Source organism: Lissotriton vulgaris, chromosome 5 (genome assembly GCF_964263255.1).
Source record: "Lissotriton vulgaris chromosome 5, aLisVul1.2, whole genome shotgun sequence".
Taxonomy (NCBI): Eukaryota; Metazoa; Chordata; class Amphibia; order Caudata; family Salamandridae; genus Lissotriton; species Lissotriton vulgaris.
The window spans coordinates 202,736,659-202,764,635 of record NC_141693.1 but is presented as its reverse complement, the minus strand read 5'-3'; the positions used below and the strand labels follow the sequence as shown (position 1 = coordinate 202,764,635).

Sequence of the window (27,977 nt, the reverse complement as noted above, 5' to 3'; positions counted from 1 at the left end):
CCTATGAAATTCACTGAAAAAACCATAGGTTTCACACCAGTTATAGTTAGGAATTAGCATTTTAAAAACCTATTAAATTCACTGAAAAAACCATAGGTTTCACACCAGTTTTAGTTAGCTGGAAATTTTACTGACATACAACCATTGAAATTCTACATTATAGTTAGTTGGACTCACTATAACTTGCGCGCCTGCAATGCACTGCTGATGACGTCACATATTACATAACTCATGACATGGTCAGTGACATCACTCATGACATCACTGATGACACCATCCTTGTGACAGAGTGACAGACCTCCGTTCACTGTAAAGTAACCCTTGAAACACATATTCAAAAATAGTAACTAACATTTTCAAAAAGGTGGAGATACCCATACCAGTTACAACAACCAATTCAGTAATACCACCATCTAATACACATCCACTCATTCACCAACAGTTCAATATAGTCACTTATACATATATTCACTCATCATATGTAGTGATAGACCTATACATCCTGTTACACACCAACAGTCATCCAAAAGTTACTCACACACATATTCACACATGCAAATAAACTATTGAACATCCATTTATTTGCATATACAGCTATACACACACTACCACTTTACTTCTAAGGAAACTTACACATACTTACTCTCTTAAACAATCACTTATAGAAACACATACTTAGTTAAACAGGAACTCTTACAATCTCTCACTCTCACATATACTCACTTATATACATCAATACTCACATATACTAGATTAAAACATATGTCGTTACTGATAAAGACAATAGTGAGACAGTCGTTTACTCACTAACACACACATATACACACTCATCCATCCATACAGTCCTGTACATATGCTGTCTTCAAAACACATACAAACAGTGAGCAAGTCACCAACCCATACAGCCACTTATACACAAAGTGAAAACTGATACATACATTTCAATATTTAAAAGTTACTCGCTAATATATGTATTCACTAAGATACACTTAATAAGCCAGTTAACCAATCAATTAAAAAAAAACATTCATTAAAACACTTATTTAAACATTTATTCGTCCATCGACCTTTACAAATACATATATAAAATATATTGATATTTCAGAAAGACACACATTCACTGGATGGTGTCATCAGTGATGTCATGAGTGATGTCACTGACCATGTCATGAGTGATGTAATATGTGACGTCATCAGCAGTGCATTGCAGGCGCGCAAGTTATAGTGAGTCCAACTAACTATAACGTGGAATTTCAATGGTTTTATGTCAGTAAAATTTCCAGCTAACTAAAACTGGTGTGAAATATATGTTTTTTTCAGTGAATATATATATATATATGTATATATACATATATGCATATCGTTGTTACTGTTTCAAGGTGAGATTCAAAGTGCCCTTCAGTTCCGAAGTAATCAAATATTTTCCATCTTAATGATATCATTTGTCATATTACAGTTTGGGAGTTTTTATCGCTGTCTCCATAGATGTCCTTTCATGTGCCCACAACAGGCTGATTTATTGGATTTGTTGCTATGTCACTCCTTTGTGTTGTTGCTGTTTCTAACTGCCTGTTTGATTTGTCCTGCTTCAGTGGTTCAGTTTTCAATGATTTGTTTATCTAAGCTTTCTTTTGTAGATGCAGGTCTGCTGGAGCTTCTAAGCCCCACTTCGGCTGAAGAAAGGGATGCTGTTGAAAGCGTCTGGGAAAGGTTAGGTTATAGGCCTATAGCCAGCTGCTGAGGGCTATACTGTTGGTTAGAGGCCTTGAACCCAAGTTATAGGCCGGAGCCGCAGGCAAGGGCTTATAACGATGGAGAGCCCTAGGCATAAGGGCCTTAAGGCTATTAGAACAGCCATTAGAAGCACAGAGCTACTCAATTGTCTGCAATGGAGCTCTCAACATTCCAATGCCATACCGGGCTATACCAGCTATTAAAGGCCCACTCCAGCGTTCGGCGAGGGCCTTTAACAAAGGAGCTGGACTTTAATAGCTGGTATAGCCAAGCTACGAATGGCTATAAGGCTATTAGAACATTCTGCCACTAGAGGGCAACATGATCTAACAAATAAAACAAAGGCCTCTCGGAGCCAGAGGGGTTTATATCCCCTCGGGTTCCAGAGGCCTTTGTGAAAACAACATTGGAATGTTGTTTTGGTGGCCTTTACCGCCCGTAGAAGAATGGAGCACTCCATTGTCTTCAATGGAGTGTTCCACATTCCAACGTTCTAATAATTCTTAAGCCTCATCCTTCTTTCCACACTAGCAGTTATATAGGGTATTGGAGAATCCTTACCAAGGTGCCCAGTGTGCCTGCTGCATTCATCACTGCTTCAGAATCATCCCACTTCAGCATGGCTGCCAGCATGCCCAGAAGGCTGAAATCCTTTGTGATAGGCCTCTCAGCGAGCAGCACCAGGTGTGATGCTCCAATCTCATCTTCAGCAATGGTGCCAAGGATGTAGGCAACATTACTGCACAGCCTGCCAGGAAAAAGCAGACTTTTAGGTTAACCTGGTGTTTCCCTCTAAAATAAAAGCTGCAGATCATTGACAACTGAATTCTGTGCAATAATTAGCAAAATATAGAACCCTAACAAAGGAAAAGAGAATTGTGCAGTACTAAATCCACAGCACCACCTTAACAATACCGTTGCACATTAAGTCAGATCTGCAGCAATTCCGACCTATATAAATATTAAATGTAGATTAGCAGGACATGGTACATTGCAAATGTCAATAGAAGAATGTAAGTAATACTGCACCATAGCAAACCAGACCCAGGGGATTCACAAAGGAATATACCATCAGCACATTAACATAAAGATAAAGCACCATAGTAGCTCATGTGGAACGCAATTGGAAAGATGGATAAATCTACAGAATTTGGATAGGGTACCAGCACTATCATGAGCCAAGTGAAATAAAGAAACACAAATATGTAAAATAGGTGTACTGTACACTAGCAGTCCAGTGATGATATAGGGAGCGTGGCAAAATGCTGACAGGCAAATTTACAACTTAAAAGTTTCCAAACTGATGAATAAACAGAATGATGTCAAAAAAGCACCTGGCAAGGTATTGTATGCCATGTCTGTGATTGATAATGCATTGAAATGTTCTTATGATCCCTAAGAGAGTAGAAATGTTAAGATGAATTATGTTTAAAACACGGAACAGGAATGCACTAGGTTACCTCAAAATTAAAAACTGGTAGATGTCGAGGTGTCTATATTTGTTGTAACAACAACAGGAAAATGCACAGAGGGAAAACAAGAAAATAGGAACATTAAGGAGGGTCGAGGAAAGGGGGCTTGGGGTGAGGTGCACATTTGGAATCGTTGGGATTAGGCATTAGAAAAAAAATAATATGGGAGTGGAACAAAATGGAAAAACAAAAAAGCAGGAGGAAGGGAGAAGTCATCGAAGGGTAAAAGGAAGCCATGAGGTAGGTATACCTGTATATGCTTACTACGGAAGCAACTAAGAGGCTCTATAGGAGGGTCAACAAAATCTATGTTGGCCTAACGACAAAAGGACTTATAGAAACATTTTTGAAAAGAAAAACGTTGCCAATTTTGAACTTGACAAATTTAATAATTTGGAATATTCCCCACAACAGGATCACCCTTATAGGTTTTTCATTTTCATCATATATAACCGGAGTTGTACATGTCAATTTGGAAGGAGAACTATTCATGGAGATCGTCAATTTCAAAGGTGGGTGCTGGAAAATAAACACAAATCGATAGGAGGCATCTATGGAGTTTCATTGCTGCTAGAATCTCAGAGTCTTACATCACAAGGGTGAGACTGCAACGTTGAGGAAACACTGTAATACACAATATCAAAGCCAGACGATAAGGAACTCTCGCAGATTAGGAAGCAACAGAAACAAATGTTCAGCAATCATCATTTAATTGAATTTAGTATTTAAAATGTATTTCACGTTAGTTGTAGTTGCAACCAAGGTATTTGACTGCAATAAGGTCCAATCTTAGAACGTCCTTGGTAAATCTATGGAAAATGTGCTTGGGGCTAATGATATTTGAAAAAGCATACCCCTTTTATCTACAACGGCACTATACTTTATTTAAAGTTAATAGTTCTATTTATGCTTCTGATGAACTGTGAGCCATCTAAATTATAAGCCTATGGGCCAGACATACAACCATGTCATTTTGCGAGTCCCAAATTGCGCTCAATTGAGAATAGCAATTTGCGACTCGCAAAATGACATGTACAACAGTGTCAGAGACACTGTTAGTGATTCTCAATAGGGTCGCAAATTGCATGCCTCATCAATATTCATGAGGCACTCGAAATTTGCAACCCCATTGAGAATGGCTGGTCCTCCCAGGTATGGTGGCCTGCTGGGCTCAGCAGACCTCCAAGTCTGGGACTGCTTTTAAATAAAGCAGTTTTTTTTTAAAATGCAGTCCGTTTTCCTCAAACAGAAGTATGGAGTACGGGTGAGTTGTAACCTTAACCACATTCTTTTTAAGTCATATTAATAATCTCCAAAGTCAGCTCGAGAGCTCCCACACACCAGGTATCGCTGCACGACAGAAGTAAAGTGCCGGCTACACGTAAATCTGAAAGGAGTTCAGATGAACATGGACATGTTACAGATCTACTGACGACACAACCCTGTAGGCGAACATTGGGGTATATGTACAAGCTCCTATCGCCACAAGAGCATCCCTTTTTAGGATGTTCCTGTGGTGATAGGGTCTTTGACCTTATTTACAAGGCAGGGTTAAGCCACTTAACATGGCTTAACGCTGCCTTAATGCAGCCTTGTGAATAAGGCACCCTTTTATGCTACACTTAGCGTGAAAGGGGAGGGCAATGGGTGTTGCAGGGGGCGTTCCACCGCAACACCCATTGATTTCGAAGATGCATCACATTTTCCAAGGGTGGCGTAAATAGGACGCAGCGCCAAGATTAAGCCCAGAAAAAACCTGGTCTTAACTTGCCGAAACGAGGAGAAATGCTTTATTTCTCCTCATTTTTGCTTTTTCCATGTGTGCTGCCTTATGCAGCACAGAAGGAAAAAGCAAACCGCCTTGGATTGTTTATGTGTAGGAGGGTATCCCTTCCTGCACAAAAACAATCTTTAAAAAAAATGACATTTTGTAATTTCCATAAAAGTGACAAAACGGTATTTAAAGATTGGTTATGTGCAGGAAGGGACACCTTCCTACACATAAACAATCTTCCTCTGCACGCAGACACCCTTGCACTATGGTGCAAGGGTCTCTGCGTTGGCGCTACACTGCTAAGTATAGTGCAACGCAGGGGAAAACGCAAGGCTGCACCACATTCTTGCAAATATGGTGCAGCCTTGCGTTTCTGAAGTGGCCGAGTAAGGCATTACGCCATGACAGTTAATGCCTCACTAAACCACTTCTTTGTACATATGCCCCACTTGTCTTCTAAAATAAAGCCCAAAAATAAAGTTTCTTTTATCAATGATACACCAATATTCTAGATGCCTCTGCTTCATACGCTGAGTGAAAGTGGAAGGACTGGCCCTGGGAGGGCACCTCCAGATTGGGCTCTGGCCACCGTGCTTGCCAGTCCTCCCCCCATTTCTTTTCTTACGAGTCCTGGCTGCCTCGTGCTCCCGCTATACACCCGTCACTGTACATCACTTTCTTAGGCATAGGATATCGGATGAACATCCTGCACCCATGGCTACCTGGGCCCATGGCACCAAGGGCTCCCATGCCACGGGGTGACTCTGAACCGCCGCAGTCCCTCACCAGCCTTTAGGTCGTAATTGCATGAGAATGTCTGTTTGTTCCCCGCCACTGACCACTGCTGTGCTAATCCAGACACCATGGAGGCCTTGGAGTCTGAGGTGGTCGTGGAAGCAACATTGATGTCTTTTAGGAGTACATTTCTCCATAGGTGTTTTTGCTTAAGACGTCTCTTTTTAATCGCAGGACCTCTCTGATACAGAGCTGCCACTCTGAGTGCGCTGCCTTGTAAAAGCTGTCTCACTAGACTGGAATTGTTTACCAATGTATTATACACAGAACCCCACAGAAAATGTCATTAACCTACTGCTCCGTCTCCTTGTGATCCAAATATGTACATGCATGATACTCAAATCTCTGTAACCTACTGAGATTTCTCAATGGGATAACTATCTATGACCTGCAGGTATCTGCAGTATGCAGACAACATAAAAGCATGTGAGCCTGTACATTAAATAACCGTTGAGAACCATTGTCCTGCAAATGACACATAAGTCAGCAATATGTGCATTGATCCCATGTGGTATCTGGCTCACATTATGATCTCCAACTAAAAGAATCTACCCATATCCTTCTGCTTTCTTTCGATGTTCATTATATTCCATTTTCTCTCTTTCTCACACTTCTTTTCAAGCTTGGTGTCCATTTTGTCTGCAGTCTCTCTTTTCATATCTCTCCCTCTTGTGTTTTATATTTTTGAAAATGACTCTCTTCTGCACAGCTCTATGATTTTTTGCTCTGTTCTTTTACCTCTGCTCTTTTTCGTGCTGCTGTCTCCACTCACCTCTCAACGTTGATGTGTATTTCTATCAATTTTATTTGCTTTGAATTATTCTTAACGTGCTCTCATTTTCTTGTTCCTCTTTTCTGGGTCGGTTCTTTTCCTGCAGCTTCTTATAATACTGTTTCCTCCTCTCTTCATTGTTCTGCCTTTGGCATTGTTTCATTTGACTCGCTATTTGTTCATTTGTTCCTTGGTCTGTTCCCATCGACCATCTTTTACTTTCTATCCCTTCCCTCTTTTTACGCTTCTTTATGTGCTTAGCTGCTGATGAAGCCACAAGCATTGCAGAAAGGCACAGGCGCTAGGAGTTACCAGCGACGTAGCCATAGTAATGCACCACTACAATGTTGTAGTATCTACAGCAAATTATAATCTGAAGCAACAAAAAAAAATCTTACTGAAGAAAAAAAGACAGTACAACCATAGCCAGAATAGAGGTTGGCTATCAGTTGGATTACAGTAACTCTGTTATGACAGGGCCAACTAAAAATGATACAAGGAATCTGCTGGTGGTTCTGAATTCCACCACTAGTACACTAGCCAACATTCAGAAGAATGCACGTTTACAGTCAAAGCCAGAGTAAAACCTAAACCCATGAGCATCATTCATTAATTTGTCTTTGACAACTCATTAGAATGTAGGTGGACCAAAATCCTATTTTACCAGCTGGAAAGATCACTCAAATCATGTGATAAAACCGTTTTGGTTGCACCAAGGAAAGTGAGCAGGGGCGCAGCGGTGCTCCCTTATACCCCTAGCACCGTCCCTGTGGAGTGGTCTGCCCACCGGCACACAAATGACTCAACAACATTTGCCACTTAAGAAACAGGTGAAAACATTGTTCTCGAACCACTGATCACTCAAGGGATTTACCCACCCTCCTTAGTACGTGAATACCCTGTTGGTTTAAGCAGGTATACACAATAAAAGATTACGCGGATTAACAGAGGGGAGGTCTGAAGCAACAAGAGGCTTCTGAGCAAAGCCCTTGTAACCGAGGTCTCTTGTTCTAATCTGGGTTGGCAAGTACTGGATCTCAGTAGCTAGTTCCTGGTGCTCATTTTGTACTCGGAGTCGAAGATATGCAGCACCAGCTCAAAGAATGGCGTGACAACACCAGAAACCTCAATGTAGGTTCTCCTCAAGGCTTAGACGAGGCCTGGCTACAGACCGCAAGGTGAAGCAGCTGTCCTAGTATGGAGAACAAAACCTTTGACTGCCTCCGTGGAGTAAAATTGATTTAGCTAAAAAGGAGACTAAGCAAGGCTTAGCTAATTTAGACCAGTTTGGAGGACTAATTTTAAGATGGAGCCTGCCTATGACCACGAGGATTTGCATCCAAGCTTTATCTATATTTGGTATTTGTGCAGCCCAACCCTAGCTGAAAGGCTGCAGGACGCTGTAGAAGGCCAACGTTACAGTAAATGAGCAGGGGCGTAACACAGGCCCACGCAGCCCACGCATTGCGGGGGGGCCCCCACGCTCCAGGGGCCCCATCAGCCGAGCCAGCAAGGACCACATATCTGTCAGGTATATTTGGTGATTACTGATTAATGGTTATAGCATCGCCTTCGTTTATTGCACCAGCACCTCGCCGTGGCCTCTGCATCATAGTGCAAGGTGCGGAGAAGGCTGCATGTTACTCTCAGGATGGGGCTGGTCTGGGATCAGGGACCATTGTAATGCTTAATTGAAAGTGCGCGCGCGTTAGGCAGGCCTCACAGAGGCCAGAGATGACTGAGAGGGACCGTGAGGCCGCAGGCCATATTGTAATTATTTCTAGCTCCTGGGTGGCTTTGCACTGCAGTGTTGCCCTGTCGGGACGATTGCCCTGACGTCATACACAAATTACGTCGTTGCCCAGTACTTTCGTTTACCTTTAGTCCCTCGCACAAGGAGACTCCTGAACCCGACTACCAATGGCAGTAAATCGCTACAGCACCCCCCAGCAACTAGCTGCGTCCCATAGCATTGTACACCCTCCTCCTGCAACAGCATTTGACTTTTAAAGATCCCCCGTCTAGAGTGGGCAGGTAGGACCCGAGTTCAGCAACAACACGTAAGTATCCAAGGCAGGCTTTGCATAATGGTGCGCAGCGCTGCCGGCCTCGGGCCCCTGCTGTATTTGAGATGGTGCGGGCGGGGCCCCGGCCGCCCCCCCCCCCTGGGAGGCTGGCTGGGACTGGAGTCTTGTAAATGGTGCGGCTGGGGCCACCCTGAGACAGTCTAGTGTTCGAAATCATGGTGCGTGCGGGGCCCCGGCCGGGCCCGAGTCTTCGATGGCCTGGTGAGCCGGGGCCCTGATCAGGGCCCTGAGAGCAAGTCCGAAATGGGGGGGGGGGGGGGCAGTGGCGTAACGATACTTGAGGGGGCCCCCCTGCAAGGTACATGGAGAGGGCCCCCCCTCACTCCGGACCCCAAGCCCCGCCCTGACCCTCACTGGACTCAGATCCCTCAGCCAGACCCCAGGGCCTAGCCCCGCCTTGATCCTCACTGGACTCAGACCCTCATCTCTCAGCCAGACCCCGACCCCTGCTCTGACCCTCACTGGACTCAGACCTTCATCCCTCAGACCCCATGCCTAGCCCCGCCCTGACCCTCACTGGACTCAGACCCCTCATCCATCAGCCAGACCCCACGCCCCGCCCTGACCCTCACTGGACTCAGACCCTTATCTCTCAGCCAGACCCCGACCCCCGCCCTGACCCTCACTGGACTCGGACCCTCATACCTAAGACCCCAGGCCTAGTCCCGCCCTGACCCTCACTGGACTCAGACCCCTTATCCATCAGCCAGACCCCACGCCCCGCCCTGACCCTCACTGGACTCAGACCCTCATCCCTCAGCCAGACCCACGGCCTAGCCCCACCCTGACCCTCACTGGACTCAGACCCTCATCCCTCAGCCAGACCCACGGCCTAGCCCCACCCTGACCCTCACTGGACTCAAAACCTCTCATCCCTCAGACCCCAGGCCTAGCCCTGCCCCTCACTGGACTCAGACCCTCATCCCTCAGCCTGACCCCAAGCCCCGCCCTGACCCTCACTGGACTCAGACCTCTCATCCCTCTGCCAGACCCCCGGCCTAGCCCCACCCTGGACTCAGACCTCTCATCCCTCAGACCCCAGGCCTAGCCCCACCCTGACCCTCACTGGACTCAGACCGCTCATCCCTCAGACCCCAGGCCTAGCCCCACCCTGACCCTCCCTGTACTTAGACCTCTCATCCCTCAGACCCCAGGCCTAGCCCCACCCTGACCCTCACTGGACTCAAAACACCTCATCCCTCAGACCCCAGGCCTAGCCCCGCCTTGACCCTCACTGGACTCAGACCTCTCATCCCTCAGACCCCAGGCCCCGCACTGACCCTCACTGGACTCAGACCTCTCATCCCTCAGACCCCAGGCCCCACCCTGACCCTCACTGGACTCAGACCTCTCATCCCTCAGACCCCAGGACTAGCCCCACCCTGACCCTCACTGGACTTAGACCTCTCTTCCCTCAGACCCCAGGCCTAGCCCTGCCCTGACCCTCACTGGACTCAGACCCTCATCCCTCAGACCCCAGGCCCCGCACTGACCCTCACTGGACTCAGACCTCTCATCCCTCAAACCCCAGGCCCCACCCTTCTGTAGTTCACTTTAAATTATGGCTATGCGCGCCGCCGCGCCCGGGCGCCCCTGATGCCACGCACACCCCCCACACGGACACGCACCTGAGTGCTGCTGCTTATTGGCCCGGCTGATGGCGCATGATGTTTGTGCGTGCCCTGGGGCTGCCCACTCAGCAGCAGCAAGCCCTAGTGCCCACGCCCCCCACGCGCATATGCGGCGGCATAAGTGCGGAACAGAAAGTGAAAGAATTAAAGGCCTGTCCCGATGCCCGCCGCCATTTCATAGAATCAGGCGGCAGTGCTTAGACTAAGATATTAACAGTTATCTCAGTCTAAGCACTGCCGCCTGATTCTCTTAGTCTAATCTGGCACTTCGTGCCGCCTGATTCTGTGAAATGGCGGCGGGCCGCGGGACAGGCCTTTCATTCTTTCACTTTCCGTCCATTGCGCTATATAACACTAACAATAAATACATCACTTTTGTTTGCGACCAGTTTCACTAGCTTCCAAGTTGATTTTGCTTGTTTACATTTCTAAAAGTTTGCATGAATTCAAGGGCAAATGCTTAACCTTCTTCACCACTTAAGGTTCCTCATCCCACTGAATTTTAGCCTGTACAGTGAGGTCCTGTTTACACTGGTTTGATGTGGTTAGTTTTCACTCCCGTCCATCCACTGCCAAGGAAAGAAAAGTGGAGTTTGAAAATATTGTCTGTAGTGATGAAGAAAGTTCTTCACCGAGGGGCGACGGGGAAAAGGCGCAAAACAAGGAAGTTGCAGGAGTAATCTAAACACAGGCTCAATAGTCAACTCAGGGCTACATAACATTCCCCCGCCCCACATACCCAAACCCGCAAAGGAAACACAGACAAATAGAGTTTGGGTACAAAAATTGCTGCAGGATTTATTTACATACAACATATGTAAAGATGGTGGGTTAGCTTACGGGCGATCCAGGACAGGCCGCATTCTCGCCACCTGTCCGCCTGTTTGAGCCAAACAGCACAGTGGCGAACCACCCAACTGCTGTAGAATATAATTAAATACTGACACACCCATTTGCTGGGCGTGACTAGGCAAACCCCCGGCTGCACAGGCCCACAACCGCCCGAAGGACTACTGGGGTGCCGACACGGATTCCTGCACCTCCCATGAGGTTACAGGTTAGGCTCTGGCACCCCTATGTGCCCGCTGAAGTACATCATTTGCACCTCTCTTCTTCCGGATCGCCCCGTAACTCCGCCTGCAACGAAAAACAAGACACATTAAAACACCCCCCCAGCCCCTACTCATGACACTCTGGGTAAGAGGACGGGAGGGAAAAGAGTGTCCCGCAAGATCGTACGGCGTCCGGGCGGCAAAGAGGCTTAGGATAGGGGCACCACAGCATAAGTACCCCTGAAGCCCCTCCCCGCCGCCCGGACGAGATTCTCGGCAAGCCGCCTCCTCCAACCGGTGAGGCGGATGTGCCGGACAGGCAAGTGGGGGCGGGACCGCCCTCCTTGACTAGGTACCCGCCCTCTTGATGGCCACTGCGTGGCCTCGGGCAGGCGCATAGTCAACTCAGGGCTACATAACATTCCCCCGCCCCACATACCCAAACCCGCAAAGGAAACACAGACAAATAGAGTTTGGGTACAAAAATTGCTGCAGGATTTATTTACATACAACATATGTAAAGATGGTGGGTTAGCTTACGGGCGATCCAGGACAGGCCGCATTCTCGCCACCTGTCCGCCTGTTTGAGCCAAACAGCACAGTGGCGAACCACCCAACTGCTGTAGAATATAATTAAATACTGACACACCCATTTGCTGGGCGTGACTAGGCAAACCCCCGGCTGCACAGGCCCACAACCGCCCGAAGGACTACTGGGGTGCCGACACGGATTCCTGCACCTCCCATGAGGTTACAGGTTAGGCTCTGGCACCCCTATGTGCCCGCTGAAGTACATCATTTGCACCTCTCTTCTTCCGGATCGCCCCGTAACTCCGCCACAGCCTGTGCGGTGGTCACCGCTGCCGCACAGGCCCCCCACCATTGTTACTTATTCTACCTGCAACCTCTGCTCATGAGTTCTTATTTCAAGTCCAGCAGAAAGAGGTCGAAGCCAACAGGCGAGAGGAGAACACCATCTTCCTCAAATGTACCCCATGACCTATCCCTGAATCACGTCATGGTGAATGGAAAACAGCCCACTGTGCTGCGTAACTTTGTCATGGCCGCATATATGCGCCTTCCTGCTCTCACGATAGCCTTGCTGGACTTAGCGCCCCGCCAGTGTCTTCTAGGCTCTATTTCAGACCACCAGACCTTGCATTCGCGCAACAAGCTGCCAATGATACCCAGGTCTGTTTACAAGCAGCCGGTATCCCCTGCCCCCCTTGTGTTTAAGGCTGGGAGCGGCTACCGACAAAGATACCGTTTAAGTTAGCTTGGACTGGAGGCCAACTACGAACACCTCCCGGGGGCCGCAGCGCCTGCAGCAGGGGGCCCCCTAGGCTGACCTGCGCAAGGGCATGTATGGGAAGCACCAGCCACCCCGACACCAATGTGCCTAACCACCCGGGAACAGCCCCACTGCCCCATGAGGGAAGACTAGCCCAGGCAAGAGACCGGTGATGGGAAGGGCCCCCCCTGCAGAGACCCTCTCCCGGAAAACAAGCGCTGTCACAGGAATTAATCAACTGCAAGATTACGCATAAGCGACTAATCCTCCCCAGGATACATAGTCTATTGCAGTGCGCAAAAGCATATATTGGAATGACTAGCGAATTGGTCTTACAAGAGGCAAACTGGAAGCCACGGGGGCAGCCGAGAACACTTGCACCCCCTGGATAATGCCTGAATTCCTAAAAGACTTCTCGGGCCCACCCCAAACCATTATTGGCAGTCCGTACTCTGGCTGTGGGAGCCACAGCTGTACTCTGTATAACTGAATAGAGTGTTACACTGAAGGCTGCAGACTGCGGGTGAGCTGCCAGCAGGCCCCCGAGCCTCGGAAAAGAAGGCAGGAGAGCCAAGAAGGGGGGGGGGGGCGGGGGGAGACTAAAACGAATGACCCTCCCAAGCATAGCAGACCAACACATGTGCCGTAATCGAGGGTACCAAGTACTATTTCTCAGTTACAAGTTGTTGCCAATCATGCAGTGCTCCCCATAAACCTGTGATTGGTACTCATTGTTGCATGCCGGGCCACATCTTAACACACTTCTTATGACCCTAGTCAATGATACAACACCCGGAAAAATTCCATCCGTGTTCAGCTCCGAAGTAGCCTGAGATATCCACCCCACTAAAATCGTCTGGCCTAAAAGAACATGTCTACAGACGCTTAGGAGGAAAGAGGAGTATGTCGCAAGAGGTGCCATGGGGGGGGGAGTCTTAATGTAGATCCATTCAGATTTCACAGGTGACACTAAATCTCAGCCTGTGCTATCAACAGTTAAACCCCAAGGCATTCAAATAATGGCAATCCTCCCGCTTAACTTACTGCAGTAAATACGAGGACCCATACATGGCAGACATCGTCTGCGAATATGAAAGTGGCATAACCAGTCTATATCGTTTGTGACATGACATGAGAATATTAGTCTCCCGCACTACGCCGCATGTTAGCAGTGGACTAACAAAGACCGGCCGTTGTGCCTACCCATTAGGCTGAAGACCTCTTCGTGGAGAATGGGGGCAAGGTACGTAAGTGCTTTGAAAATCATAATACATAAAAGGATACTGGTTTTTCTTAGAAGCATATCTGCGTGTCAGTTACATGTCAAACTATCAAAATAAAGTAGTCGTGCCATGCTCAGACGTCCGGTTACTATGTAACGGGGCCCGAAAAGCAGCACTATCAAACGCTGCGTTTTCCCTTTGTTACTTTGGGCTGGACTCGCAAGTATTGGGTGCGTGTTGTCTGAGAATAGGGCAATGGGAGTGTCATAGGCAGCGTTAAAGGGGAAGAATATGGGCCCCCAGGAAGGAGATAGGATGATAAAATTGCAGCCATGATCACTTCAGCAATGAAGAGGGATCAAGTGTCCTAGGAACCACTGCACCTGCTGCAACTACGCTCTCGATTATGCCTGTCTCAGGGAGGGAGCGTCTTCGACAAAGAACAGGTGTAGGGTCTTATTCTTAATACCTGTCCAGCATCCTGCTATAATATTCTTGGACCAGTTCTATCACATGCTATGCCGATGACTAACTGCCACCCACAACGTAGAGATCACTACCTGCAATGCTGATCTATAGCTTGATCAGGGAGTGCCAATGCTAACATCGAGACCAGTGTCAGCAGCACTTCCCGAATTTACAAGGGGCAAAAACAGTCATTGAACAAGCCCATGCCCTGGGTGAAGACCCAAGGTACAAGGGCTAAAGCACCCCATGACCCATGCCAGTGCGGCAAAAGAACCTCCGTACCACACACGCCTACGAAACATGCCACCTCGTACCTACCCTTCCAGCTAAAGGGGGGATGCCCACAAGACACGCACGAGAAACCGAAGGAGGAAAAGCAAGCACCTACTAGACTTTCACATAATACCATACAGCGGCTAGGTCCACCTGGGGCACCTGAAGACGCTGGCTGCAACACCAAACTTCCAAATACCCTCTTAGCTATCAGGAATGTAAAGCTTACGTGTGCGCCGCTCGATGCATGCGGTAGCAAGCTCATCCCCTGCTGACTACGAGTCTATCCCAACAACTTCTCGAGTTAGCGAATACAGACGTGCTCGAGCATCTACTTCAAAGACTCGAGTACTCTGACACTGGGGGGTAACCAAATATACAGGGTACAGGATAGGCCATAACGACCTACAATATAAGCTTATAGGACTAGAAGCCAAGATCGATGAAAAGGATATTTTCCAATGTACAAGTCCATAATGATCCACAAGCACCCTCCCACGCAGACAGAAATGTTCTGCTGAATAATCTGTGGTGCAGGACAACCTACGATATTTATCCGGGATATTTGATCGTAAGCAGGTCGTAAGTTACCCGAGAGGTAGTAGAAACAACGTTGTCTGGAAGGAATACATTAGGCCTAGTTTCCCCCGGGCCTCTGTTCGAATAAGACGCGGGAGGCCAGCCACATTGGCAGCTTCTACTTTGCATAAATACATTTACATAAACCTCGCTGCTAATACCAACGACGGGTGCAATCGTGCTTATGATACCTTGCGACATGCTCAAAAGGAAAGGCCGTGCTTAGGCAAAAGCTTGAAATGGGGACAAAGATGCATTTAAGCACATTGAGATCTAAAAGCCTGTTCTGAATGCTGGTCGGGACTGGACGATGTTGCCGCCTACCAACCAAGACAGGGCAAACAATTATGTTCTGCTTGGATCTCTACAGAGGCATAAAGCTGCGATTAATGTTCAAAACCGGGCTGACGCAAGAGAATTAACAAGACAAGAAAACGGGAACAGGGAGGACGTAGGCCATATACGAGCACTAACGAAGCCAGTAGCACCGATGTGCTGCTAAAGTCAGCGCCAAGTTTGCCTACCCTGTTCCCAAGACATATGGGATAGATCCCGTGAACCCGTTCGGTAAAACCTAGGTGTTCAAACTGCTGTGATCGGAAGGATCCCTGTTTCCAGCAGACCTGCCATACCCTGTGGCCCACTCGTGAATTGCAGAAATTTTCTGATGAGGCGACAAATCCCTCTGCCCAGAGAGCAAGATCAGACCCAGGGGGGGGGGGGGGCACTGACAGCGACCGAGCAGACATGAAGCCTTCCTAACCCGTGCACTATCAGAGGGCGCGCAGCCGGAGCTTAGCGCACCGGCATCCCTTACCCGCGCAAAACAGGGCCAAACCTCGCTGCAACCTGGTCTCTGACACATACCTTACCAGATGCTTGAATCTCCTCCCAATGTATACTGGCTATCCTTGTTAAACTAAGCCGAATCCAGATGGGAATCTGCCTACTAAGTACACCCGCCCAAAAGAACACTCATAACATATATGCTACTAACAGGGCCACCTGGGGAGGGAGGTGAGAAGGTATGCGAACATTTGAGTGACACAAACTACATATTTCAACATGCAGCGCAGAGAGTTCTGCGCACCATGCATGAGAGCACACCAGTACTTCCGTTCTACTAAACACACAACCTGGGTGAACTCGCCTTTATCAGTTTTGCCCAGGGTGATAACCCAAAGGGAGGCGGATGGCAGGAACACAATACCATGATTCAGTGGATATTACAAAGAGACATGGCCAGCTCTAGTGTACTACCCCAACCAGCATAACTGATTGCGTCCTAAAGATATAACCACAAAGCGAATTGCTGCGCTACCACGCCCTTTATTGATTTCAGGAACCCCTGCCAAAGCCCCAGGAGCGCCCGTACAACGTGCCAAGACTTCACTGTGCGCGCCCTGGGGGCTTTGTGAATATATAATGCTACGAAATTCAAGCCAAAGTGTACAAGGAAAGTGAAACGAGTAACCCCCCCATCAAAAACCTTTCTGCAAACCTTGTTGACATTAAATCATTAGAAGCAGAGGCCGGTTCACGGAGAGAGAAATCTATATGGGTATTAGGGATGGGGGACTTACACTTAGTTAAAATTAACGTTTCTGAATAGCAACGCTACTTCAAACTGGCATACATTCCTGTGAAATTCATGTATAACATGAGTCCCATGAGTACCTATATGGTATATACGTACATGGCACGACTATTGCACGTGTTTAGGAAATGTCATTATGTTCCATAACTGTTTCACTAATGCATTGGTAGCTTTACTAAGTTACAGTGCAACCTCAAAACTGCATCACATCTCCAGGAATATGTCAACCATTCTCATGAATAACCCCCACCCCTCGCCGATCCGCGCTCTGAAAAACCAGCCCATGCCACAATAGCCCGGCATGTCAGACAGGAAGCGGACCAAGCCGAGCCAAGCCCTCGATGAAAACTGTCCACAAGAGTTGCATGCTCGCCGCAGGAAAGATCCCCGTGCCCCGACGAACACAAGGTGCACATCATAGAGCACCACACCCCCAACGCGCCACCCGCGAAACACTAATAAACCTGACTCACCCAAATGGTGTCCACGGGCGAAAACCCCTACCGCCGTCAGAAGTAAGCAAGTCGCCGCAACAGTGCCCAAACATCTCTCTGACCATGTAGCATGGGAAAGGGAGGGAAAGAGCATACACAAGCAGGTGGCACCCGCTCTGGGATAACCCCGGCATGCCGATTCTGAAGGCCCCCCGCCCGAAAGGAATCGAAACACAACCACACATTACAAAATTGGCCGGTGATGTGCAATGCGCCGAGGAAAGTCGCGGGGGGGGGGGTAAAGATCCTAGCCCCAAAGTGTGCCCTGGATTTGCCCAGCGCCGCGGGAAAAGGGACGGCCAACGAGGCTCGCCCCATAGGAGAATACCCGCACCAGACGGGGAAAAGTGGCGCTCAGTGTTGAGCCAATAGTATCCGAACCAAATGGCAATAACGTAGCATGGTGAGCCAACGCTGAAGGAACGCATTATGAGCATTGAGGACATATTCTTGAACGATCACGTCAGCAGTGGACCAGCCTTAACTAACAAGTTCTGCTTACGGGCGAGGCACATCACGAGTATTTAAGGGGAGGTGAAGCCATACAAGTAACGGACAAACAAAACTCACCACTCGCCGACAACATCAAAATAATGCCAGAATGTGGGCCCCAAAATACCAGGAAAGCGCCATAGTAAGCCTGCACTCGCACGATGCAAACATTCACGGCATACAGGGGCCTGAGACGGGCGTCATGACGATGATACATCGATACAGCTTACATGCGCGCGTGATTGTCTTCCGCTCCCCCCTGTAGCCTCCCTGAACGCGCTACACAAAACAAGGAATGAATCAGCCCCGAAGCCTTGCAAAGTGTTGTTTTATATTCAGTCCTCATCATGCTCTTAACATAACTTCTACCCCGGACGAACGAAATATATCCTCATAGCACGGCCATGTTGGCGCGAAACCGGACACGGAGGAGAACCATCAGCTGCTTCAGCTAGGCACAAACTCACAACCAAAACTCAAGGCAAGCACAGCGTGCAAGTCCCTGGCACCTGACCTATAGTGCCACTAGAGGTTACCCGGCGAGTGGGGGGGGGGGGGTAAGACGGACGAGGAGGAGGGAGCCGTACCAGTGACCCCACATACCCCCGAACAAATAAATGGCCAACCGTGCCTCTCCGTGGGAATGCGACCCACCTAACCGTCCCCACTCACCACAAGCACCGCAAACAGTCGAACGACGCAAGACCGAAAGCATGCAATTGCCGCCACAATACCACGCAAACATGGCCACTCCACACACACGAAATTACAAACATTAATAATTCAACGGACCCGGAATAGTACTATAAATAAACATTGCGCGGCAACATAGCATGAGCGACAGAGCGGGCAATTGGTAAACACGCGCGCAAACAGAACATTTTAACGTAACCACCACGTGCAGCCCACATGAGCAAGAACAGCACGCCGCCCACACACAAAATGGCCACCCAGACGAGAGTAAGACGGGCCTAGGAAGGAGAACGGAGGTAACGTGCCCCCGGGGATACCGGCCCCATCTTGCGGCTACTGCGCCCCCACCCCTCCTGCTAGGCCAACAGGCACGAAACAGTGAAAAACGGGGCTAGCCGACCCGGAATCGCAGCGGGGCCCGACAAGTACAGGCCGGACCCGCACTGCGCATGGGGACAAAAGACCGAAACGGCCCGGTCGTCCCCCCCCCAGCAGCCCGCCCTAACGGGCCGCCTCGCCAGGCTCGACCTACCTAGAGGGAGCAGGCGGCAACGCAGGAAGAAAGGGGGGCGGGGTGGAGTAGGCCCCGGCCACGCTCACCTCGAGAGAAACGAAAAGAGTGTCCCGCAAGATCGTACGGCGTCCGGGCGGCAAAGAGGCTTAGGATAGGGGCACCACAGCATAAGTACCCCTGAAGCCCCTCCCCGCCGCCCGGACGAGATTCTCGGCAAGCCGCCTCCTCCAACCGGTGAGGCGGATGTGCCGGACAGGCAAGTGGGGGCGGGACCACCCTCCTTGACTAGGTACCCGCCCTCTTGATGGCCACTGCGTGGCCTCGGGCAGGCGCATAGTCAATACATGAAAAATAAAGATATTTCATTCACAGTTAAATCGATGCATAGCAGGGTAAATAAACGCCCGAGGAAACTAGATGGCTGCCAGTTAAAAGGAGTTGCTAGGGCAATGTAAAAGCACAGCCGATGAGGACCATCTTTCAACTTACTAACTGCTCTCCTCAACTAAACAGGTCGCACGTCAGCAAAATAAATACAGTGCTTTTCGTTGCTTCTGTTAATACACAACTTGAAAGCCATGAGCAACACCCACCCACTTCTACATGTTTATTTCCCACTCTGCTGTCCTGCTGCCTTTGCTTTCATTAGGTGCGAGCAGTCTCCATTCCATTCTAGTCCGACACCCTCTCACAGGGTGATGACGGGCCTAACGGGGGCCACGGCCGGGCACCCTCCCCCCCCCATTTCGGACTTGCTCTCAGGGCCCTGATCAGGGCCCCGGCTCACCAGGCCATCGAAGACTCGGGCCCGGCCGGGGCCCCGCACGCACCATGATTTCGAACACTAGACTGTCTCAGGGTGGCCCCAGCCGCACCATTTACAAGACTCCAGTCCCAGCCAGCCTCCCAGGGGGGGGGGCGGCCGGGGCCCCGCCCGCACCATCTCAAATACAGCAGGGGCCCGAGGCCGGCAGCGCTGCGCACCATTATGCAAAGCCTGCCTTGGATACTTACGTGTTGTTGCTGAACTCGGGTCCTACCTGCCCACTCTAGACGGGGGATCTTTAAAAGTCAAATGCTGTTGCAGGAGGAGGGTGTACAATGCTATGGCACGCAGCTAGTTGCTGGGGGGTGCTGTAGCGATTTACTGCCATTGGTAGTCGGGTTCAGGAGTCTCCTTGTGCGAGGGACTAAAGGTAAACGAAAGTACTGGGCAACGACGTAATTTGTGTATGACGTCAGGGCAATCGTCCCGACAGGGCAACACTGCAGTGCAAAGCCACCCAGGAGCTAGAAATAATTACAATATGGCCTGCGGCCTCACGGTCCCTCTCAGTCATCTCTGGCCTCTGTGAGGCCTGCCTAACGCGCGCGCACTTTCAATTAAGCATTACAATGGTCCCTGATCCCAGACCAGCCCCATCCTGAGAGTAACATGCAGCCTTCTCCGCACCTTGCACTATGATGCAGAGGCCACGGCGAGGTGCTGGTGCAATAAACGAAGGCGATGCTATAACCATTAATCAGTAATCACCAAATATACCTGACAGATATGTGGTCCTTGCTGGCTCGGCTGATGGGGCCCCTGGAGCGTGGGGGCCCCCCCGCAATGCGTGGGCTGCGTGGGCCTGTGTTACGCCCCTGGGGGGAGGGTGCCCGGCCGTGGCCCCCGTTAGGCCCGTCATCACCCTGTGAGAGGGTGTCGGACTAGAATGGAATGGAGACTGCTCGCACCTAATGAAAGCAAAGGCAGCAGGACAGCAGAGTGGGAAATAAACATGTAGAAGTGGGTGGGTGTTGCTCATGGCTTTCAAGTTGTGTATTAACAGAAGCAACGAAAAGCACTGTATTTATTTTGCTGACGTGCGACCTGTTTAGTTGAGGAGAGCAGTTAGTAAGTTGAAAGATGGTCCTCATCGGCTGTGCTTTTACATTGCCCTAGCAACTCCTTTTAACTGGCAGCCATCTAGTTTCCTCGGGCGTTTATTTACCCTGCTATGCATCGATTTAACTGTGAATGAAATATCTTTATTTTTCATGTATTGACTATTGAGCCTGTGTTTAGATTACTCCTACAACTTCCTTGTTTTGCCATTTTCCCCGTCGCCCCTCGGTGAAGAACTTTCTTCATCACTACAGACAATATTTTCAAACTCCACTTTTCTTTCCTTGGCAGTGGATGGACGGGAGTGAAAACTAACCACATCAAACCAGTGTAAACAGGACCTCACTGTACAGGCTAAAATTCAGTGGGATGAGGAACCTTAAGTGGTGAAGAAGGTTAAGCATTTGCCCTTGAATTCATGCAAACTTTTAGAAATGTAAACAAGCAAAATCAACTTGGAAGCTAGTGAAACTGGTCGCAAACAAAAGTGATGTATTTATTGTTAGTGTTATATAGCGCAATGGACGGAAAGTGAAAGAATGAAAGGCCTGTCCCGCGGCCCGCCGCCATATCACAGAATCAGGCGGCACGAAGTGCCAGATTAGACTAAGAGAATCAGGCGGCAGTGCTTAGACTGAGATAACTGTTAATATCTTAGTCTAAGCACTGCCGCCTGATTCTATGAAATGGCGGCGGGCATCGGGACAGGCCTTTAATTCTTTCACTTTCTGTTCCGCACTTATGCCGCCGCATATGCGCGTGGGGGACGTGGGCACTAGGGCTTGCTGCTGCTGAGTGGGCAGCCCCAGGGCACGCACAAACATCATGCGCCATCAGCCGGGCCAATAAGCAGCAGCACTCAGGTGCGTGTCCGTGTGGGGGGTGTGCGTGGCATCAGGGGCGCCCGGGCGCGGCGGCGCGCATAGCCATAATTTAAAGTGAACTACAGAAGGGTGGGGCCTGGGGTTTGAGGGATGAGAGGTCTGAGTCCAGTGAGGGTCAGTGCGGGGCCTGGGGTCTGAGGGATGAGGGTCTGAGTCCAGTGAGGGTCAGGGCAGGGCTAGGCCTGGGGTCTGAGGGAAGAGAGGTCTAAGTCCAGTGAGGGTCAGGGTGGGGCTAGTCCTGGGGTCTGAGGGATGAGAGGTCTGAGTCCAGTGAGGGTCAGGGTGGGGCCTGGGGTCTGAGGGATGAGAGGTCTGAGTCCAGTGAGGGTCAGTGCGGGGCCTGGGGTCTGAGGGATGAGAGGTCTGAGTCCAGTGAGGGTCAAGGCGGGGCTAGGCCTGGGGTCTGAGGGATGAGGTGTTTTGAGTCCAGTGAGGGTCAGGGTGGGGCTAGGCCTGGGGTCTGAGGGATGAGAGGTCTAAGTACAGGGAGGGTCAGGGTGGGGCTAGGCCTGGGGTCTGAGGGATGAGCGGTCTGAGTCCAGTGAGGGTCAGGGTGGGGCTAGGCCTGGGGTCTGAGGGATGAGAGGTCTGAGTCCAGGGTGGGGCTAGGCCGGGGGTCTGGCAGAGGGATGAGAGGTCTGAGTCCAGTGAGGGTCAGGGCGGGGCTTGGGGTCAGGCTGAGGGATGAGGGTCTGAGTCCAGTGAGGGGCAGGGCTAGGCCTGGGGTCTGAGGGATGAGAGGTTTTGAGTCCAGTGAGGGTCAGGGTGGGGCTAGGCCGTGGGTCTGGCTGAGGGATGAGGGTCTGAGTCCAGTGAGGGTCAGGGTGGGGCTAGGCCGTGGGTCTGGCTGAGGGATGAGGGTCTGAGTCCAGTGAGGGTCAGGGCGGGGCGTGGGGTCTGGCTGATGGATAAGGGGTCTGAGTCCAGTGAGGGTCAGGGCGGGACTAGGCCTGGGGTCTTAGGTATGAGGGTCCGAGTCCAGTGAGGGTCAGGGCGGGGGTCGGGGTCTGGCTGAGAGATAAGGGTCTGAGTCCAGTGAGGGTCAGGGCGGGGCGTGGGGTCTGGCTGATGGATGAGGGGTCTGAGTCCAGTGAGGGTCAGGGCGGGGCTAGGCATGGGGTCTGAGGGATGAAGGTCTGAGTCCAGTGAGGGTCAGAGCAGGGGTCGGGGTCTGGCTGAGAGATGAGGGTCTGAGTCCAGTGAGGATCAAGGCGGGGCTAGGCCCTGGGGTCTGGCTGAGGGATCTGAGTCCAGTGAGGGTCAGGGCGGGGCTTGGGGTCCGGAGTGAGGGGGGCCCTCTCCATGTACCTTGCAGGGGGGCCCCCTCAAGTATCGTTACGCCACTGTAAATGAGTGATGAGAGAGGTAGCTGCTGTAATGATGTGCAGTCAGCACACCAGCGTTTCTGTGAGTGTCCAACACTGCGCATCCACCCACCACTGACGTCACTGGTCAAGTGACGCAGGAATAATAAAAGTGGCCGAGCGCACGTGCTCTGGGCCAGTTGCACCCAGTACCTCACAGTGTACGTGTCACGAGTTCTTTACTAGCATGGGGGCCTAGAGTCCGACATTACAGCCGGGTTGGACAGCAAAAGTTTTCTGGGAAGATGATGTGATGTAATGTTCTTTAAAGAAACGCGCCTTCAGAGTTTTCCTAAATTGGAGCAAGGTTGGGGCAGTGTTAATGGATACTGGGTTGTCGCTCCAGAATCTGGGGTGCATAGATGTAGAACGTCTGTTGCCTTGTTTTTTTCATTCCTTTACCTCCAGTGTGATGGTGATTCGATGGGGTAACTGAATCTGCTGTTTCAGGATAAGAAGAACACAATGGTTGTGCATTTTCCGGGTGCTCTTCATTGTGTCGGCCGATGGCATCGACCCAAGAAACACCGGAACATTTTTCTATGACTTAGCGTTCTTGAGGTAACATGATTTCACATTTTGGTTTAACCTGACGCTAATCAAGGCATCTTTTGCTCATGATGATTCCAACTTTTTCAGAGTGCCCCCCAGATTACTGGGCCGCACCCCCAACAGCGAAAATCCTGAATGCGACTAGCTGGTACTAAAATAAAGACCTCCAAAGATTGTGAACTCCCTTGAATATCTTGTCTGATAACAGTCTTGGTACTCAGACATGCATGGGGCCCTGTTGTGAGGATTTTGTGAATGAATGCAATGAAGGGAACTCAAAGACCCTGGTACAGACATCCATTTACCAAACACTTCGTCCTGTTTCTTGTGCCTACCAGAGGCTGCCATATTAGTGGTTTTCGGATCCTTTTTACACTTTTGGGTAGAGGGCTTTTTGATTTGGTGCAGGAGCAGCAGTTTGGCTTGGACACACTAAGTTATCTACCTAAAGAATCTGAGGCTGTGGGAAAACTAGGAAAGTATGACAGATTTACAAAAGACGTGGAGATACTTTGTAGCTCCCTGTTCGAAACTTAGATTCCAAAGACTATATGGTTGGAACTAAAACCTAAAAGTAAACAAAAAGCAAAAAGACCCCAGAGAGTTTGCAAGTATCGACGGGTTTGGGCTCTGTACTCCTACGACCCACACACTGAAACAAAGACTCTTGCCTCGTGACTCAAGGGAGCTGGCAATGGTCCAGGGGTATAAAGCCAACATGCGTGCATCAGGACCACAAACAGCTACAAGCATCCCCAACAGGACATCAGAGAGCTGGGAAGTGCCCAGAGGGCAGGCCATACACTCAAAGAACTCGTAAAATGGAACCTGCCCTCTTTTCCATGACCCCAGGGAGCGGGCAAGGGCCCAGGCATAGGGGTACTTCGCTCGGAGGTACCGCAGACTGAAGACATCCCTTTGTGTCAGGATCTAGTGAGCTAGCAACTCTCCAAGGACCTAAAGTCAATCCCCTTGTATCAAGACCCCAAACAACTGCAAGCATTGAGGGGTCTGAAACCAGCCAGCTTCAGTCAGAGCCCCAGAGAGCTGGGAACCGTCCAAAGGTCTGAAACCAACCCTCCTCAGAGAGGACTCTACAGTGCTGGCGGGCGACCAGGGGTTGGGGCACATCCTTCAGAGAAGCAACAGACTGAGGGCACCCTCCTGCGTCATGACGTCAGAGCGCTGGCCAACGTCCAGAAGTCTTAAACTAACCCTCCTGTGAGAGGGCTGGCAAGTGCTATGGGGTCGGGCACTTCACTCAGAGGAGGCAGAGAATGAAGTCCACCTTCTTGTAACAATATCCCCGAAAACTGTCAAGCGCCGAGGGCTCGAGTCAATGCGCTCAAGTACCCACATACTGAAGGCCACCCTTATCCTTGGCTGGTATTGTCAGAATCCCTATCTCTACATCTCTGCTGTAAAGCCCCACCCCCCGCCCTTGGACCCTCCTTCTAACTAAGAGCTCGCAAGAAACTCGTTTTAGGTCTGGTGAAGTAACTCAGATTGTCTGTTTCTGTCTGTGATTAGAACCTAACAGAAGCAACAGAGGAGGAGTAGGACAGGAAGAGTCTTAGGTTGCTTATTTTGGAAAGTGTTTAAATGCCCAATTCAGTGAGCTGATTGCCTACAAATAGGCAAAATGCCAGAACCAATGTCAGTTGTAGCAGACAGGGAACTAAGGTTTCACTGCAGTCTCTCAATGTAGCCCTCTTCTTTCCCTTAAAGTTCTCTGCAGGGGCCTTGGATGGCATAAGAAGTATAAAAGCCAAGAAAACAACACTTTTAATTCGGTACTGGGCGCAGCCTACTGCTACAATCGCCAGGTAGGAAACAAACACGACCCGCACAGGGTCAATGATTGCTTAAACCCAGTAATATAAGAGACATACTGCCATATTCATGAAGTGAAATTGCGCCCGCAATCGCTGCGAAAATGCAATTGCGGGCGCAATTGACGTAATCGGCATTCAACATCAAAATAGCGAATTCGCTAACACATAATAGCGAATTCGCAATATAAATCGCAGAATCCCGGTAGCCGATCATTAGCGAATCGGAAAATGCGACAAACCACGGATTCTGCGAAATAAATTGCGAATTAGCTAAATAATCGCAATCGGCATTCATAAAAAATCGCTAATAGTGAAAAATCGCTGTTTGCGCGGCGCAAATTAAGGAGAACTCAAAGCAGGTGGTAACCATAAAAGCCATGAAAAAATTACATTTGAAAAACCGTTGGCCAATCAGCAACATGTTCAGGCCTGACCAATCACACATAAGGACTTTCAGCAACAGCATTTGGAGTGCCACAATGCCAGGAATGTACATGGTGGTGAGGCGTCGAAGGCTACAGCGAGCAGCACAGAGGAGACGCAGGATCCAGGACAGAATTTTCCTCCAGCGGGTCACCTTGCTGGGCCAAACCAGAGAGCAGATAAATGCAAAATATAGGCTGAATGGGGAAATGATAATGCAGCTGATACAGGACCTTGACCCCCTGATGCAGCACCCAACAAGCCGTACCAATGCGGTGCCTACACATGTGCAGGTATTGTGTAGCCAGCACCTCCTGGCCTCCGGGAGTTTCCAGGGGATAGTAGCGGCTGCTTGGGGGATATCCCAGCCCACCATGTCACGCTGCCTCCACACTTTCGTTGACGCCATGCTCACCCAGCTACAGCGTCACATCATATTTCCCACAAGCCAACAGGAATCGGACTTGACCAAGATACAATTCTACAATGTAGCCCATTTTCCCCATGTACTTGGATGCATAGACTGTACCCACGTCGCCATCTGCCCACCAGCTGCCACAGAGTATATGTTCCGCAATAGAAAGTCTTACCACTCCCTGAACATACAGATGGTCTGCAATGCTAAGTCATACATCACTGACATTGTGGCCCAGTACCCAGGGAGTACCCATGACTCCTTCATATTCCGGCACAGTGGCCTCCACTCACGACTGGTCAGGGGAGAGTTCGGTGAAGGACACCTACTTGGTAAGTGCACTTTGTCAACAATGTCACATTGCTATGAAGTAACTGCGCAGCACAGCCAATCACCATCTGCTCCTCTCATTCAGGTGACAGTGGCTACGCCCTCCGTGAATACCTCCTGACCCCTTACTTCAACCCTGCCACACCCCAGCAACGGCGTTACAATGCTGCACACATACGGACAAGGAATTGCATAGAAAGGACATTTGGCCTGCTCAAGAGCAGGTTCCGCATACTGCACAAGACAGGTGGGGCCATGTATTACAGTCCAGCCGTGTGCTGCCGCATTGTGGCTGTCTGCGCAATACTACATAACATGGCAACCAAGCGTCGGATACCTGTCGACATCTCTGGCAGTGAATCTGAAGGGGACGACCGGCCACCTCCACATGTACGTCATGCCCGCAGAGAAGATCCTGCGGAAGGACACAGGCGCCGCAACCACATCACTACAAACTGTTTCTAGTGCACACATACCACTATCACAACACTGCACCCATGCATGACGAATGAAATAATGACATGAGTGTGTATGAAGTTTGACCTTTCTTCTTTAATGTTACATCACAATAAATAGGCCTTCAAAAAACAAATTGTCTGATGGGGAGTGTATTCCTCCACACCTCCCCATGCTGGGGTAGGGGGTTTGCAGGACTCGACTGCATGGCCTCCCTCATATTTTTACAGTCCTCAGCGATGTTGACGATGAGACGCCCCAAGTCGTCTCTCCGCATTCTCAGGGACGGTGTTGGCCCTACTCCCTGATGTTGGCCGGCTGCTGCGGCGAGGTGGAGGCAACGGTGGTAAGGAGGCACTGCTATTGGTCGACGCAGCCTCACTTGCGTCGTCACCACCCTCTGCTTCTTCCTGGCCAGTGGCCTGTCTGCCAAGCACAGCTGCAGTGAGTAGGTCGAGTGACCTGGCCACATCCTGGCAACACTGCACCATTTGTGCCTGCATAGCAAGTGACCGTCGTGCCAGCTGAGATGTGGCGTGGCCAACAACATGATTAGACCTAGTGTAGGCCGATAGGCGGGCCAGTAGTTGGCGGTGGCGTCGACGGGTCATGTCCTGCTGTGAGACAAGCAGCTGGTTGTTCTGTCTCACAGCTGCTGTCATCTGGGCAATATGTAGTCCATTTGCCTGCATCTGTGCAAGCATTGCTGCCAGTTGGTGTGCCTGCGTGCGATGCACCGCCAGCATGCGGCGTTCAATGACCAGGCCTGGGTCTGGTGTTTCTAGTGCCCTGCCGGTGCCTGCTGGGCCCTGGCGCTGCTGGCGCCTCTGTGCGATGGTCTGTGACCTGCCAGCTGGTGTGTGCCTCGCCTGCCTCCGAGGCGCTGGTGGTG

The 27,977-nt window shown here is 50.1% G+C and overlaps 1 protein-coding gene across 2 annotated transcripts in view; it reads right to left on the bottom strand.

Annotated features, from left to right (window-relative positions):
- The window catches only part of LOC147710479 (uncharacterized), a 183,323-nt gene that overhangs the window by 122,683 nt on the left and 32,663 nt on the right, over positions 1-27,977 (bottom strand). For both annotated transcript variants that reach the window (XM_086921162.1, XM_086921164.1), the window contains exon 2: positions 2,296-2,482. In XM_086921162.1, coding sequence (XP_086777288.1) covers positions 2,296-2,482 — 187 coding nt within the window. The remainder of the gene's footprint in view (positions 1-2,295; positions 2,483-27,977) is intronic.